Genomic DNA, 15059 nt, shown 5'->3' with positions numbered 1-15059 from the left:
TCACAGTTGGAAGCCTGGTCAGAAAGAAGCAGGGCCTCTGAGAGCTAATTGTGACTGTATCGGTTCATGGTTGGTCTGCACATGTGATCTGTCACCTTGTTCCTGCAATGTCCCGGGTATAAGCAGTGAATATTGTTAAGAAGGCATTTTTACATCTTACTTCCGGTACGGGTCCCTTATGGTTTTTCAGCATACGAATGCCATCAGTCATTTATGATGTAATTCTAATTAAATAAAAAATACTTTATCTGTACTATTCCTACGTTATTACACTATGTGGAGTTCTTTCTTTTTTCTTTTATATGTGAATCTTGAACACTCCGCTACCCACCCTCTTTGAGATCTACTGAAAACTCTGTTGAAGGACTTTACATACGGGAGTTCAAGATGACATCTCGATCAGGACTGATAGAGGTACATTGATACGTAACTGGAACACTATCTTGAGTTATGTGTATTTGACTTTGTCCTAAAAGCTCACAGAGCTTAACACTATGCCAGATTGTTAACAGTTGTATCTGTGTTTTATGCCTACTTCATTGTTACGGAGATTTTAGTGAGGGAGATCGTGGATTTCGATTGTCTGCCTCGATTTTTAGGTTAGATCTATAGCCATTTTTTATGTCATTTATGTATTATTGTTGTTTGACCTACTCGGTTTAATGGCGGGAGATATAGGCTCATAGAGCTATATACTATGCCAGATTTCTAAGAGACTTGTGTCCTATAGATATATTTTTCGTTCAAATGAGTTTTTATTGATTTATGTTATAGTGAGGGAGATCGTGGATTTCCACTGTCTGTCTCTACCTACATGATATATGCATAGTTCTGCTTGATTTTATTCATTACCGTTTGTTAACACCAATCGGATGTATTGCCTATTCAGAATTGATTACATCCTTGTTCAGTGATTGGCTTTATCCAATTATCTAGGGATTTGAATTATTCAGATTATATTAGGTGTTATTTCTTCTCTTTCCCCATTTGATTGGCGCCTGTCAGCAAATTTTTGTGTTTGTTTGTTCTATTGTTAGTAGGTACTGGTGTGACCTATTTTAATTTGCTACAAGCTGCCTCTGATTTTACTATTGTTGCACCTGTTTTGAGTGTCTATCAAGTTGTTACAGTCTTTTGTTAATCGCCTAAAATGTGACTAGTGTGTACGCATTCATCGTGCGAGCGATCGGACCTTCGGTCAAAGATAAAGTCATTGTAGATAAGACGTTGGTCGGAAAATTCTCCAGTGTGTACCTCTAGCCTAAGGGACAAGGTTCTGGAGGCAGGAGTTTCATAGACGTTTTACAACTGGTGGTGAATGATCTGATCACTGCTAAATCTAAAGGCCAATACTCACTTCTAATTCTCCAGGACATATCTACTACATTTGAAACTCTTCACCACTCAACTCTCATACAAACGTTACAATTCCCTTGGTCTACAGTACTCTGTCCTGTCCCTCTTCCTACTTATTAACTTGTGTTTTCAGTGTTTATTTCTTTGGATCCTTCTCCTAACCGATTACTCTCACTTCTCTTAGAAAACTGATAAGCTCCTTTGGACTTCAGCATTTTCTCTGTGCGGATGATGCATACATTTCACCATACTCTTCACAACTTTCGCCATCTGTGTTGCCTGCTTTACTGTCACTTCACCTGAGATGTCTTCTCGTCACCTCAATCTTTCGGGTTTTTTGTTTTGTTCCACCCTGATATGTGTTTATTCGGATTTCAAATTAAGAGTCAAGGGAGGAGGTAAGAAAGAGAAAAACTAAATGTGGGTACATGTCACAGACATCAATCTTAATCTTTGAAAAGCTGAGCTAATAATATTATCACCAGCTAACATCATTACAACAGAGGCTATACATCTCTTAAGCTAGTTGTCTAGGTGTCATCCTGGATTCCGAACTGTTCTTTGTCCCCACATCCAATATGTATCTAAATCCTGTTACATACATCCAAGGAACACTTCCAGAGCAGGCAATCTCTCACACAAGACGCTGCAAAATCTTTAATTCATGCACTTAATCTCCCGCATTGACCATTGCAATTCCCTTCTTACCGGTATTTCCCCTAACCAGACAACAATCTATTTTGAATACAGAGGCACACAAATTCTTCTCCTACTGATGCTCTGCTAAAATACTTCTATCAACATATAAAGCAATTAACACTCAGCTCTTTACTTGTCTCAAAATATCTCTGAAACTCGACCTCTCTGCTCTGCCCAAGGTGTGCGTTGCTAACCCACACTGTTCACATGCTCCCACTCCAATGGCAGAGATTTTTTCAGGCTGCATCCACTCTGTGGAATTTCTTCCCTCATACCACAAGACTTTCCCCTAGTCTCCAAACCTTCAAGTGGTCTTCAGGCAAGTTTATCAAATTCCTAAACCCCATTTTTGACAGTCCTACCCAATTACCAACTCTATACATAACCAAAAACTCACTCAAAACTTAAATTTTTCTCCTTCTACCCGCAAACAAACCTTCTGACCCACAAACCAATATTATGGAGTGACTGGATCACACAGCACAAGAAAGTTTTCCCCATTGCAATCTGGATGGACCTATATTCCCTAAATGCTCTAACCTCAAGCATCATACTCCTATTTGCTACTTGCTATCAGAGCCCTGTTAAGTCTGTCTGTTAATACTGTGCTTGTTCCCAATTGTAAAATGCTGTAGAGTATGCTGGTGCTCTATAAATAAATGGTAACAAAATCAATAAATGGTAGGGGGAGGGTATACTCACTTTACCAAAATTGTCCTGATGGCGTTTATAATCTTGAGTGGCTTCCTGTAGGGAAAGCAAAACAAAAGAAAAAATAGTAAATAGGTCTGAGCTCAGCCATGAAACAAAGTTAGTGAGGATCGGCCTGCAGGGACGGTTACAATACATTTATAGGGAAAGATTAATTCTCCAGGACATAGGTTCTCTATTGGACCACTCCTGCCACAGACACATCATATTGTTGGCTGTTCAGGAGGACCCAGTCTAGCTACTCACATAGAGCCACTGAACATTCAGCCCAGGTGACACAGTGATGCACAGCTTTCTGGCTGTGATCTGCATTCACTTTACTCTTATAAGAGAGGATTACTAGCTGCAATGACACCATCATGTTACAGGACAATTCCCAAGCTGCCCAAAGCTTCATACCATGCTTTTCCAATATTTTACTGTTACACGTGATTGGTCCATAGTTGCCCAATGGCTCAGCCACAATATCACCATATGATCCTGTGCCACCACACAACACATTGCACCTATTCATTTATACTGTACTATAGATCACCATCCTCATGCAACCTCTTGTCCCATGTTACTCACTATACTGTGATGGGCCTTTGTCATGAGCAGCATCCGTCCCACCAGGTCTGTGGTGGACACTCCCTGGGTGCGCTGACATTCCCTGAAAGGAAAGTGAGATACAGATGTAATGCACATTGTACACAGCTGAAACGCAGAAATCCTCATGTCCTCCACAATGCCTTCCACTGACCTGTATCTTCCAGCCTGCTTCACCTCTTCATACGTATCCTTACCGTCTACAGTCAGAGTGATGTCATCTGGAGAGAGCAAAGGAAAATGTTTTGTACATTGTAGACAGTCCCTTCGTGTCACACACAGATGTTTACAAGGGGTTATTTTATAATGGTGGAGAAAGATGGAAAGGAAATGGACGGGACATTATAAAAACGATTTTTACAAAAGTTACATAAAATGACAAATCTACTGTTAATAGGCTAAAAGGGATATTAACTTTAAAAGGCCAACTCCATATTACATTATATATAGACAAATCCTTTGATTTTTGCACCCACATACATGCAACAATACAAGAGCCGATATCATTGTACAGTTGGACCGATGTCACAGCATGCGGGCTGAAAACGACAGTGACCCTTGTTTAAGACATGACCATTATGGTGGACAACGCTGCTATAAGTGGATACGGGCAGCCTTTGTGTGCGGTTATCTTTAGAATGCACTAACAGACTGCAACGTAGCAGAAATTGATCTAGATGATGGATCGAGCCACCAGATCTTGTCTGCTTTAGCTGCTTGTGTGTGGCTAAATTGAAAGAATTCTGCCACTTGACCTTCAGCTTGTGTGTGGCCAGCTTTAGGGCCATACACATAGTACATTTACCTGTAGACTGTTTCAGATGTCTATTCTAACCTGCTGGATTATAGCTAGCTTACATGAAAATCCATTTGAATTTAGTGGAAGTGACTATACAGAGAACTGCCCCATCAACATTATTTTCCTGATGAAGCTGCAGATTTAAACACACAGTACTGATGGCTTCTCGCACCAGGTGTTTTGGTAAAATGATGCAGATATGGATAGCTCTTATATAACCTTTCCCCTGCAGTTAAAATGGTGTGCCATAGAAACAGAGAAGCCACTAGGTGCACTCTCTATTAGAAACTGTATATTAACACATATAAACTGCATTTTTAAAATGTATTAATTTAACATAAATTACGTTTAGTCTGATCTTTCCAACTTGAAGGTCTTGGGGTGGCAATGGCTGCCTGCTCTGAAATGTGCCTCTGGCATTAAGCCAGGGTGTCATAAAATATTTCCAGGAATACATTAGGTTGGTGAACAGATCACCCAGCCGTTGTCATGTCTGAGAGGTAAAGACTGGCCCAGGCTAACATACGGAGTACAGTTCTTCTAAATCTTTATACCTCAACCCATAACTGCTCTAGGACAGACAGAGAAGAGTCCCTGGATAATAGAGAGCCGCACTAGCAAGATTAGTATTTACGATCACATAGCTTAAACACAGCATTCTAAATAATTATCTTAAAGTCTTGTAAAAAGGTATTTTTGTTAGAAAATTATGTCCTAAACTATATCATGTCCCAATGTCTAACAAACTGTAAATTTATACAATGAGCGATTTAAATAAATTCTTATGTGACTCCACAACACACCAAGAGTGTTCCAAGTTTTGTCAACCATTTTCCTCATGGGGACTCATGTAGTTATAATGCTGTTAGGTTTGTTATAATCCCCACACATTGTGACTCCCTGATGAAGATATGCCAGTTAAACTAGTTGGAGAAAAGTCTGTCTTAGTTGGTCCTAAGCTGGGTTCCCATGTGCAGTGCAATGAGAGTTCCTAAACACAAGTCCACAGGCTGTAAAACTGACACTGCCAGCATATGAGAACCATCCATATTACAGACGCTGATGCTACTACCTGAATCCACAGCACAAGATATAAAAGAGGGGTCTGGAAGATTGCCTGTATAAGTAAGTCCCTGCACAGACGTTGCTGAATTCTTTGATACTTTTTCTTACACATGAAACTGCATGGAACTTCTACAGAGTCAAATATAGAAACTATTTTTGTAATTTTTTATTTTACTCACAATTTACTTACTAATCGCTCTTTGTGCATTACATACAGATTTTGTACAAGTCTATATTATATATTACAGTCTTCAGTATCAGAGTGCCACACTGGTTTTGCATTGTGCGATGTTCACTATGGTAAATACGGATACTTTTGAGAGGTACAATATCCCTCTGATCTACTCACTTCCGTGGACGCAGAAATCACAGTTGTACTTGTCCAGTGTGTCCAGTGTTGTCACATAGGGAGCTCCGGCTACCATCTCATCCACCCACTTAATGGCTCGCACCATCTTGTAGCGCTCTTCCTGTGTAAAGACTGGTGGGCCCTTGTGACGGGAAATCTCCTCTAAACAGATTACATTGAAAGTAATTTTGACTCACCATTGTGTAAACATGCATTTCTTATCAGTCAGGTTTAGTTCACCTTACTTTCTCATAACTGGATTACAAAACAAAAGAATACAAAGGCAATAACATGAGAAAGGAATATATTCCTACACATGGGAGGTCCTTTGTTTCATTTAGGAAAGAGAGAAAATGTTTATAGATATCTGAATTTTTTTACCGGGAACCCTTGTATCCAGAAGGTTACAGAAGTGTATTGGTAGGAGTGAGTGTGTACCGGCTATGTAGGGGGGCAGAGGATCAGAACTGCAAATGATGGGAAGAGCCGTGATGTACGGTCCGGGAAGTCCAGACCCAAGTGGAGGAGAAAGGGGAATGACGTGGGATGCTAGCGATGTGTTCCAGATGGTAAACCTGTCAGATGCAATTGATAATAGAAGGGAGAGGAGGAGGTGGAAGATTTTCTGGAATAGAGCAAGTTGACATTTTACCGCACGGAGTATATGTGTAATAAGCTTTTGGGTGTGTTTAGGAACATTAGGCAGAGGACGACGCAGTGGAGAGAGGTAGAAAGCGAAACTTGAGTGACAGTGAAGATGAAGTGATGGATAGAAGCCCAAATGGGGAGTAGTTTCAGACAGAATCACCAAATGTGGGACATGGTACCGACCTGACCACACTGGCACCAACATAAGGGGGAGGCTCTCGGATAGATAGTGTGACTCCTGTGAGGGACTAGGTACCATCGATAATAGATTTTCTGAGCATTTTTGCTAATTTTGACACAAATCGAGGTTTTAGCTATATTCAGGCGAATTTTGTCCCAGTCCTCCGGGGCAAGCATCTCCCAACATGGGGTCATTTTTAAAAAGTGGTTTAGTATATTATGGTGCGTTGCACCAAATTATGGACAAACCTCTTATCCAGAAACACCAAGTCTAAAGCACACCAGATAGGTCCCGTTGATTTAAAAACAATAAATAAATAAATCAGCCGACTTATAGTGAACTATTTGTCACACTAAGTAAACTGTAAAAGGTCAATAATGGAGCATTTTTATAAGGTAATCTATACACACAGACACAATACATATCACCATGACAATGGTGTCTGTCCATCAGTAGTTATTTTTTTTAAAAAAATACTGGACAGTGAATGGGGACAAAAATAGTAGTGTAACCCAGTGGTTCCCAAACTGTGTGCCGTGGCTCCCTGGTGTATCTCAGCGATCTCACAGTGGTGCCACGGACAGGGCTGGTGGTAAGCAAGGCAGGGGACTACTTAGTAATTATTTTGGCTTAGGGTGCCTTGAAAAAATTATGGAGACCCTAAGGGTGCCTCGAATTGAGAAAGTTTGGGATCCACTGGTGTAACCTATAAAGAGTTTGGGAAAATTTGTCACGTACTCTGATTGAGTTTAGGATGGCTTTAAATTACATAAGGGTGGCATGGTGGCTTAGTGGTTAGCACTTCTGCCTCTCAGCACTGGGGTCATGAGTTCGATTCCTGACCATGGCCTTATCTGTGTGGAGTTTGTAAGTTCTCCCCGTGTTTGCGTGGATTTTCTCCGGGTGCTCCGGTTTCCTCCCACAAACATACTGGTAGGTTAATTGGCTGCTATCAAAAATTGACCCTAGTCTCTGTCTGTGAATGTGTGTTACGGAATTTAGACTGTAAGCTCCAATGGGGCAGGGACTGATGTGAATGAGTTCTCTGTACAGCGCTGCGGAATTAGTGGCGCTATATAAATAAATGATCATGATGATGATAAGGGTTGTGCCACTTGGTGGTGTTTGAACCCTGCTCATTTCCAGCTGGAAAAGAAATAAAAGCTGAAGGGAATGGAGCATTCCTGTCAGGAGAGGACTTCAGTTCAGATGACGCTGCGTGCAGCGCTCACTATAACGACATCCTGCAGCACTTCAGTCAATGACTTTTCTAGCAAGACAAGTGCTGCGCTGTAATGTCACCATATGACTTAATGTCAGCGCAGCCGTAACTCACACAGAGGAAGCATAGCTTTCCCGGTTTGTGCACAAGTTAGGGGATATTGGTTTTTAGAGAATTCAATAGTCTTCAGAACGCACTAGAACTGATGTGGTAGGGCCTAAAATAATAGAACAATGAAGGAATTTAATATTTAGTTGTACTGGGGAACCTCCATTTTGGAAACTATTGATACCATTGTTGTAGCATGTGTATAGCTATACTGACAAAAGGATAAAATACTATTCCCATCTCTGCCCATTGCATTCCCTGCAGTTAAAAATGATCAGCTGACATTTCCCCATGTAAAATACAGTAGGGTGATCCCACCACTTACCATCTGTATGTACACCAACAATCAGGTAATCTCCCATGGCCCGTGCCTGGCGGAGCTGGTTGGAATGTCCATAATGTACCATGTCATAGCTGAACAACAAAACAGAAAATCTCATTCATCTACTCACACAAAACCCCAGCTAAGCCAGTTCAACAAAGACAAACGGACAGCTACAGGAAGAAAGTACAATATACCATGCCTATGTTTAGTGCAATACACACACACACACACACACAACACTGCTTTAGTAACTTCAATCCACACTACGAATCAGGAAAAAGTATTGAAATGTAATGCTGCAAATTAAGATGTACAGTATCATAAAATTTTATATAGTTATCTTACATTTAAAAGGTAAAAGCTATTCAGAAAGACTGCAATTACATTTTTCATTTTATTAAAATGAGCGTTAGAAACTTTAATTTGTCATTGCCATGGGGCATCAAAGTATGCAATGTAACAAAACAAGTCCTGCCGGTTGTTACATTGTTAGGAATGCTTATTTGACAAAGAAATACTGCTTTTATGAAAATATAATTTAAACTGTGGACGTAACTAGCATAAAGCCTTACAAAATATAAAATTGTACGCAAAACTATAGTATTTGTACTGTGCTGTGATTGTGTTCACTGTATTGTAGGTTAAATCTTGCATGTCACTATTAGTTGCCTGTCTAAATCTAAAAAAAACATTACAGTTCATGTGACACCCACACAACAAATTATAAAACTTAAAAAGCAGATTATCGCTCCAACAAGCTGTCACACAGCCTTTTCAGGCTGTACCTCTATGATGCAAACAGATGCATCATAGAGTTACCAGAGCTACTGTGCAAAATATAAGTCGAGGAAGATAAGCCAATATAATTTTACTCATAAAATCAGTGAAAATTGGCACACTTCAACAGTTTTCAAGTAAGCTTATGCTTGAAACCACAGGAGCCAATGAAACACTTCCATTGTCACCTCATAATCCATACACTTACATATTCCCCTCCCAGAGAACAGGCAATTGCTGCACACCTGCTCTCATCTTACAGCAAGGAATGCTGTACATGACACTTCTTACTGCGCTCCTTAGCTTACACTAACATACATATGCTGTACTGTGCAATACTTGAGCAAACACACACACAGAAATTCAAGTTACAAAACACTGTTCCATTGTCCATGCTAAAAATGAACACTGGGCAGACTACACTGGAAAGCTTTGTTACCCAGCTATTAAGGTTGTTTTTAGCTGAACATTAAATTCAAAAGCAATAATTCCACTTTTAATGTCATGCACATAAGCTGTGAGAACCTGAAAAGGGAGAAGCAGCGCGGCCCAATTGCCATATACAACTTTTCCAGAAATACGCCTAAATTAAGGTTTCCATAAGGAAAACTGAAAAGTTCAAAGAATAATGTTAATAAATGGACCATGTAGTGTCTAATTTTAATTTGACATTTAGTTGCATGTAAATAAGTATTATTTTTTTTCATTTATATATAATACATTTTGTTTGAATAATGCATATTAAAAAGGTATTACCATCTCTAACTTTTTCATTTATTTTTTAACTCTGGCATATGCTGATGTGTACAGCTGTCAGACAATGTCTGTGTTCTGTGCAAGTCATATTCTTCTGAATACTTAAGGTATGTACAATAACACTGGCAATTAATGCCAACACATTTGTTTTACAGATTGAGGAGCACATACTAATCACCACACCCGAGAAACCAATAGAACCCAGAGAAAAGCCCAATTCCATAATCTCTCTTTCCCCCTTTCCTAAATAGTGCTAAATACAAATAGAATGTCCATTGGGTTGCAATGCAAGTTAGTAATATATAACAATTTAAACCTACAGGGTAATTGCAGTAGCAGAAAAGATTTAAGCTGGGATTGTACATATGCAAAAATACATTTTGGGACATGAATTAAATATGACTGAAGCTTACATTGCTTTGCACTGCTAATTGCTTTTTCCACCATAAAGTTACAGTGTGGTGTCCTATTACATACATTACTTGCTGTGCCTACAGTGTAAATAATATAAACGTTTCACAGAACCGTTACCTCACCTCAATGCACTGATCAGTTATATTATTTATAAACATGATATTTGATTACAAACAGGAATTAAGTACATAGGCTCACTGCAGTGAGCAATTTGTGTATATGCTATATAATAACAAGGAATGAAATTTTGTTACACCAGTTTTGTTTCCTATGTGGCAGCTATGAGAACAGATACATACATATTTATCTAGATACTAAGAAATTAGCCTGCAGTTTTTGGTATTTGACTGAAAGATCACATTGTTGGGTTTAAGGACAAGCACAAAGTGAAAACAAACAATACATTAGTAACATGTAAATAATAAAGAGTCTAGCTCAGTGTTGGCTAACCTGTGACACTCCAGGTGTTGTGAAACTACAAGCCCCAGCATGCTTTGCCAGTAGATAACTTGCTGATAGCTGGCAGAGCATGCTGGGACTTGTAGTTTCACAACACCTGGAGTGTCACAGGTTAGCAATCACTGGTCTAGTTTGATCTTAATATAAAAAAATGAGTCATGAAAGGAGGGACATATTACATATCATAGTCCCTATCACATCTGGGACTGGTGCCAATTCACATTGCATTTATTTTTCTTTTTTTTTTAAACATATTTTATTTAAAGAGTTTTAACAGCATACAGGTTAGCTTTAACATCGAACAGTTGGTATAAACAATTATTGAGATCCTTGTTATTACGTAAAACTACACAATTGGGAGTGAAGTAAAAGAGAAATACAAAAAGAGGACAAGGGAGGGAAGGAAAGGGAGGAAGACTAAGAAAGCAAGGAAAAGAGAAGGGAAAGAGAAGCAAAGAAGAAAGGGTGTAAGAGTAAGGGAGGGGAGGGAAGGTTTAGTAAGGGTCAAGGGGGAATAGGAATGAAGCCTGGGCTGGCGTCCTGGTGGCGCTCAGACATTCTGTCTATGATTTGCAGCTTGGTCCATATCATCAGATTCTGCTTTAGAAGGTTCTCCATTGGTCTACTCCGCAAGTGTCAAGTCAAGGTTGCCATATAATTAGAAATTTGTTGGGTCAATTGTTAATTATGCTCGTAATTTGCTCACAACGGTAGGTCTGCCATACCCTATTAATCACTTCAGGCAACATAGGTGGTTCAGATTGCTTCCAGTGAGCTGCTACCACACATTTGGCAGCGCTAAGTATATGGCTCACCAATGCTGTTGTGTGTTTATCAGCGTCAGGTACTGGTCTGTGCAGGAGAGAGTAGGAAGGACAAGGGGGGCCTTTTTGCCAGAATCTAACCATCTTAGGGCATGACCACCAAATATGACAGAACGAGACCTCATGACCACAGGATCTCCAGCATAAATTCGAGGAGCTAGGGTATATGGCCTTCAGACGAGTGGGGACCAAGTACCATCTATATAATAGTTTATATGCATTCTTCTTGGTCCGTACACAAAGAGGTCTTAGCGACCCATGTCCTGATCTCGGACCATACATCCGTATCTAACACCACATCAAGGTCTTCCTCCCATTTTAGTTTATAGCGATCCTTTACAGGTTGACGATACACCACCAACAGACTATAAAATGTAGAGATTAAGCCAGTAGGTGGGGATTTACTTTTACAAAAAGATTCTATGGGGCATATTCAATTGTTTACGAAGACGCCCAAAAACTTGCAGCGCGCATTATTACCGTTATTACGGTACTAGTGCGCATAAATACCGTTATTACGGTAGTATTCTTGCTGGATTTCAGCTCGCAGCTCCCTGAGCCGCGAGCTGAAATCCAGCTTACTATTACCGTAATAACGGTAATAGTTTTAACGCCGCGGGAATTCAAAAGAATTGAATATGCCCCTAAGGGTGTGAGTTGGTAAAAGGTTTTAAATGCTGGGATTGAGTGATACAGATGCCTTAGTTGAAGATACTGATAGAAGCGACTATGATACCATAACACCATTGGAGATTCGCAAATTCAGGGAAAATACGCATGGGAGCTAGGTCAGTCAGAAACCTTAGTCCACCACAGGACCGGTGTTGATGAAAGTAGTGTCCAGGAGGGAAGGCTGGGTTATTCCACAGTGGGAACATTATCTCGGGACTTGCTATCAGGTGAAATGCTCGGGTCCTATAGTCCCACAAGTTAACCCGTGCATGATACTCATACATTCTAGTCAAATCAAGCTACTTAAGGTGTTAAAAAGGTTCTTGTCATGCATTTGGGCCTAGCCAAGGCCTCCTCAGGGGAAGAGCGTTACTTCCCGACGCAAGTGCCCTTTTTAATGTGTGTTCATGAGGTAAAATTACCTCACGAAAATGAGTTTGAGCCCTCAACTCATAAATTTAGCCTTTACTACCCCTCCCACGGGGGAAGGGGGATGATGGAAGTTAACTGACTTCACTATTCTAATTTTTTTGTCAAATAATATCAGTATACCAAATTTCAGGTCAATTGGATGAGCCCTTTCTGAGAAAATAGTTTTTTCCACACACACACTAAAACACGCCGCTAGGCTTTTACTTTTATATATTAGATAATGCTAAGAATTTAGTAGGTCAGTGTATAACTCCGCCCAGCAGGTGGCGCTGCAGCTTGTTTGTTTTTTTCCACACACAGACTAACACGCGCCGCTAGGCTTATATATATTAGATATCTGAAGCGAAAAGCGGGTAGTGGGTGGGAGCAAGGAGAGTGGTGGGCGATGTTTGATTGATATCCAAAGGAGGGTGCAGGGCGAGAGCAATTGTGTGAGACTAGCTTCTATGTCAACCCACAACCTCATATCAAGTGGAGAGTGAAATAGGACTAACTGGGTCAGATGTGTAGCTATGTAATATTTAGAGATATTCGGAAGCACCAGTCCTCCTTCAGATGCTTGGCGATAAAGAGAGCGGGCTTGTATTCGGGGTTGTTTGCCTGCCCAGACAAATCGAGCAACTTGTCTCTGCAGAGTCTTAAGCGCCAGTGACGGTACTCGGATAGGAAGTGTCTGAAACAAGTACAGAATTTGTGGTACTAAGTTAATTTTTACCACTGTTATGCAGCCTAGGCAAGAGATATATAACTTATCCCACTTCTCAAGGTCTCGCTTCAGTGAATTCAATATTCGGGGATAATTAGCAGCATATAGCAGACTATAAAGTCCTGTCAAGTAGATTCCCAGATACTTGAGCTTGTCTAGTTGCCATCTGTAATTTGACTGGTGCTTCAAGGAGTCCATAAGGCGGATCGGAATATTGAGAGGGAGAATTTCGGATTTGTCTATATTAATTTTAAAGTTAGATACTGCTCCATAGTCTCTAATTTCACTCTACAAGGAGGGGAGGGAGGTGAGGGGTTCAGTAATTGTAAGTAGGATGTCATCTGCATACAAGGAGATCCTGTAGTCAGTCCTACACGCTTGTATCCCTGTGATCGTCTGATTGCTGCAAACTCGAGATGCCAGTGGTTCCATCGTTAGAGCAAATAGCAACAGGTAGAGTGGGCAGCCTTGTCGAGTGCCATTATCCCAAACAGGAGCCGAAGGGTTATAGTATAAGGAGGCTAGTCCATTCATAAACTGACCCTCAAAACCAATTGCCTTAAGGGTAGCTCTCATCAAAGGCCAGGCGACCCTGTTGAAAGCCTTTTCTGCGTCCAGAGACACCACCAGAGCAGGGTTCTGATCCCGGTTAGCTGCTTCAATTAAATCAATTACTTGCCTTGTGTTATCTGCTCCCTGCCAAGTAGGGATGAAGCCCACCTGATGAGGATGGACCACAGCGGGTATTACTTGAGCCTACCTGTTTGCTAGCAATTTAGCAAATATCATTAAGTCTACATTTAGTAGAGAACTAGGTTGATAGCTCTCACAGTGGCTAGGCTCATACCCCTCCTTGGCAAGGACAATGACATCTGCTTTGGTAGTGTCCCTTTCACATTTTTTACCACTTAAATTTGCCTGAAAAAGGGAAAGAAGCCTAATTCACATTGCATTTCAAAGAATAAGCTTTTGGAAACTTGTTTTCTGTATGCATCTACTGAATATATGAAAAGAGCTGATTTGCTCATCATTGAGGAGGGTTTCTAAAGCTACAAGTTGTACAAATTTAAGTTGTAGTTAAATATGTTCACCAATACTTAAATAGCCACATTCTTGTATGTAAAGATAAACTAAAGTTTATCTCTATGTTTTAGATAAACTAAATTTTATCGCTGCTCAGATAATTCTGTCAGAAGCACAAAGTTCACAGTCACAGGACACGTAGTACTTTGTTGTCACTGCTCAGTCCAGGAGATAACCAATTAATAAACTTTCACTACATGGTAGAGTTCTCAAGTGGCACAGTGTAATCTGAATAAGGTCAAATGGAAAGGACACACTGCAATTCTCCCCACAGATATAGGGCACTTCAGTAAACTTACTGCTATGTGTACAAGTACAAATATAATAATTGTACAACTGATATATAACACTACACAAAGCTACATTATCTAGCATGACCCGCTACAACCTGGTGGCACTCATGTGACTAAAACAAACATGTAATGTGAGCATTACCAATGTGATCATCCTGATGTGCTTTAATCCACCCACGTTATACAGTGAAAATATTATATATTTGTCACTAATACATAATTCCAGTATAATTTGTGAAGCTGTAAAACCACAGAGATAGCGCAGTAACAGCACAGGTGCACATTATATAAGATCCCAGTGACATGAAGCAGTATACTAACGGCAACACCCTGCCGCCTCCTCTCACCATCCATCGCACCACACCCGCACGGTTCTCCGGGATACATCCCGCTCCGGGGCGGGGTCGCCGTGTCCGTTCCTAATCATCTTGTACTTAATGGTGTGGTGTCAGCCAAAAGGAAGTGTCACAAGGCGCGCCCCCGGAAGTGATGCACACAGAGCGCTACCATAGAAACGGCAAGCGAGCCGGCACCGCGGCCATTTTTACTCTGGGCAAACTTCATTTACATCAATACACTGCTGTTATAAACG

The 15059-nt window shown here is 40.5% G+C and overlaps 1 protein-coding gene across 2 annotated transcripts in view; it reads right to left on the bottom strand.

Moving 5' to 3' along the window:
• The window catches only part of PCYT2 (phosphate cytidylyltransferase 2, ethanolamine), a 22077-nt gene extending 7127 nt beyond the window's left edge, over positions 1–14950 (bottom strand). Inside the window, exons 1-6 of one of the 2 annotated variants that reach the window (XM_075216802.1) lie at positions 14815–14950; positions 8052–8140; positions 5568–5729; positions 3509–3575; positions 3337–3418; positions 2758–2802 (exon numbers count right to left, since the gene is read on the bottom strand). In XM_075216802.1, the coding sequence (XP_075072903.1) occupies positions 2758–2802; positions 3337–3418; positions 3509–3575; positions 5568–5729; positions 8052–8140; positions 14815–14894 (525 nt within the window). In that variant the 5' untranslated portion in view covers positions 14895–14950. The remainder of the gene's footprint in view (positions 1–2757; positions 2803–3336; positions 3419–3508; positions 3576–5567; positions 5730–8051; positions 8141–14814) is intronic. The other variant, XM_075216803.1, reaches the window with a different exon arrangement.
• Positions 14951–15059: the final 109 nt, after the last annotated feature.

Source organism: Mixophyes fleayi, chromosome 6, assembly GCF_038048845.1.
Source record: "Mixophyes fleayi isolate aMixFle1 chromosome 6, aMixFle1.hap1, whole genome shotgun sequence".
NCBI lineage: Eukaryota > Metazoa > Chordata > Amphibia > Anura > Limnodynastidae > Mixophyes > Mixophyes fleayi.
This window is presented reverse-complemented; position numbering and strand designations above follow the sequence as displayed.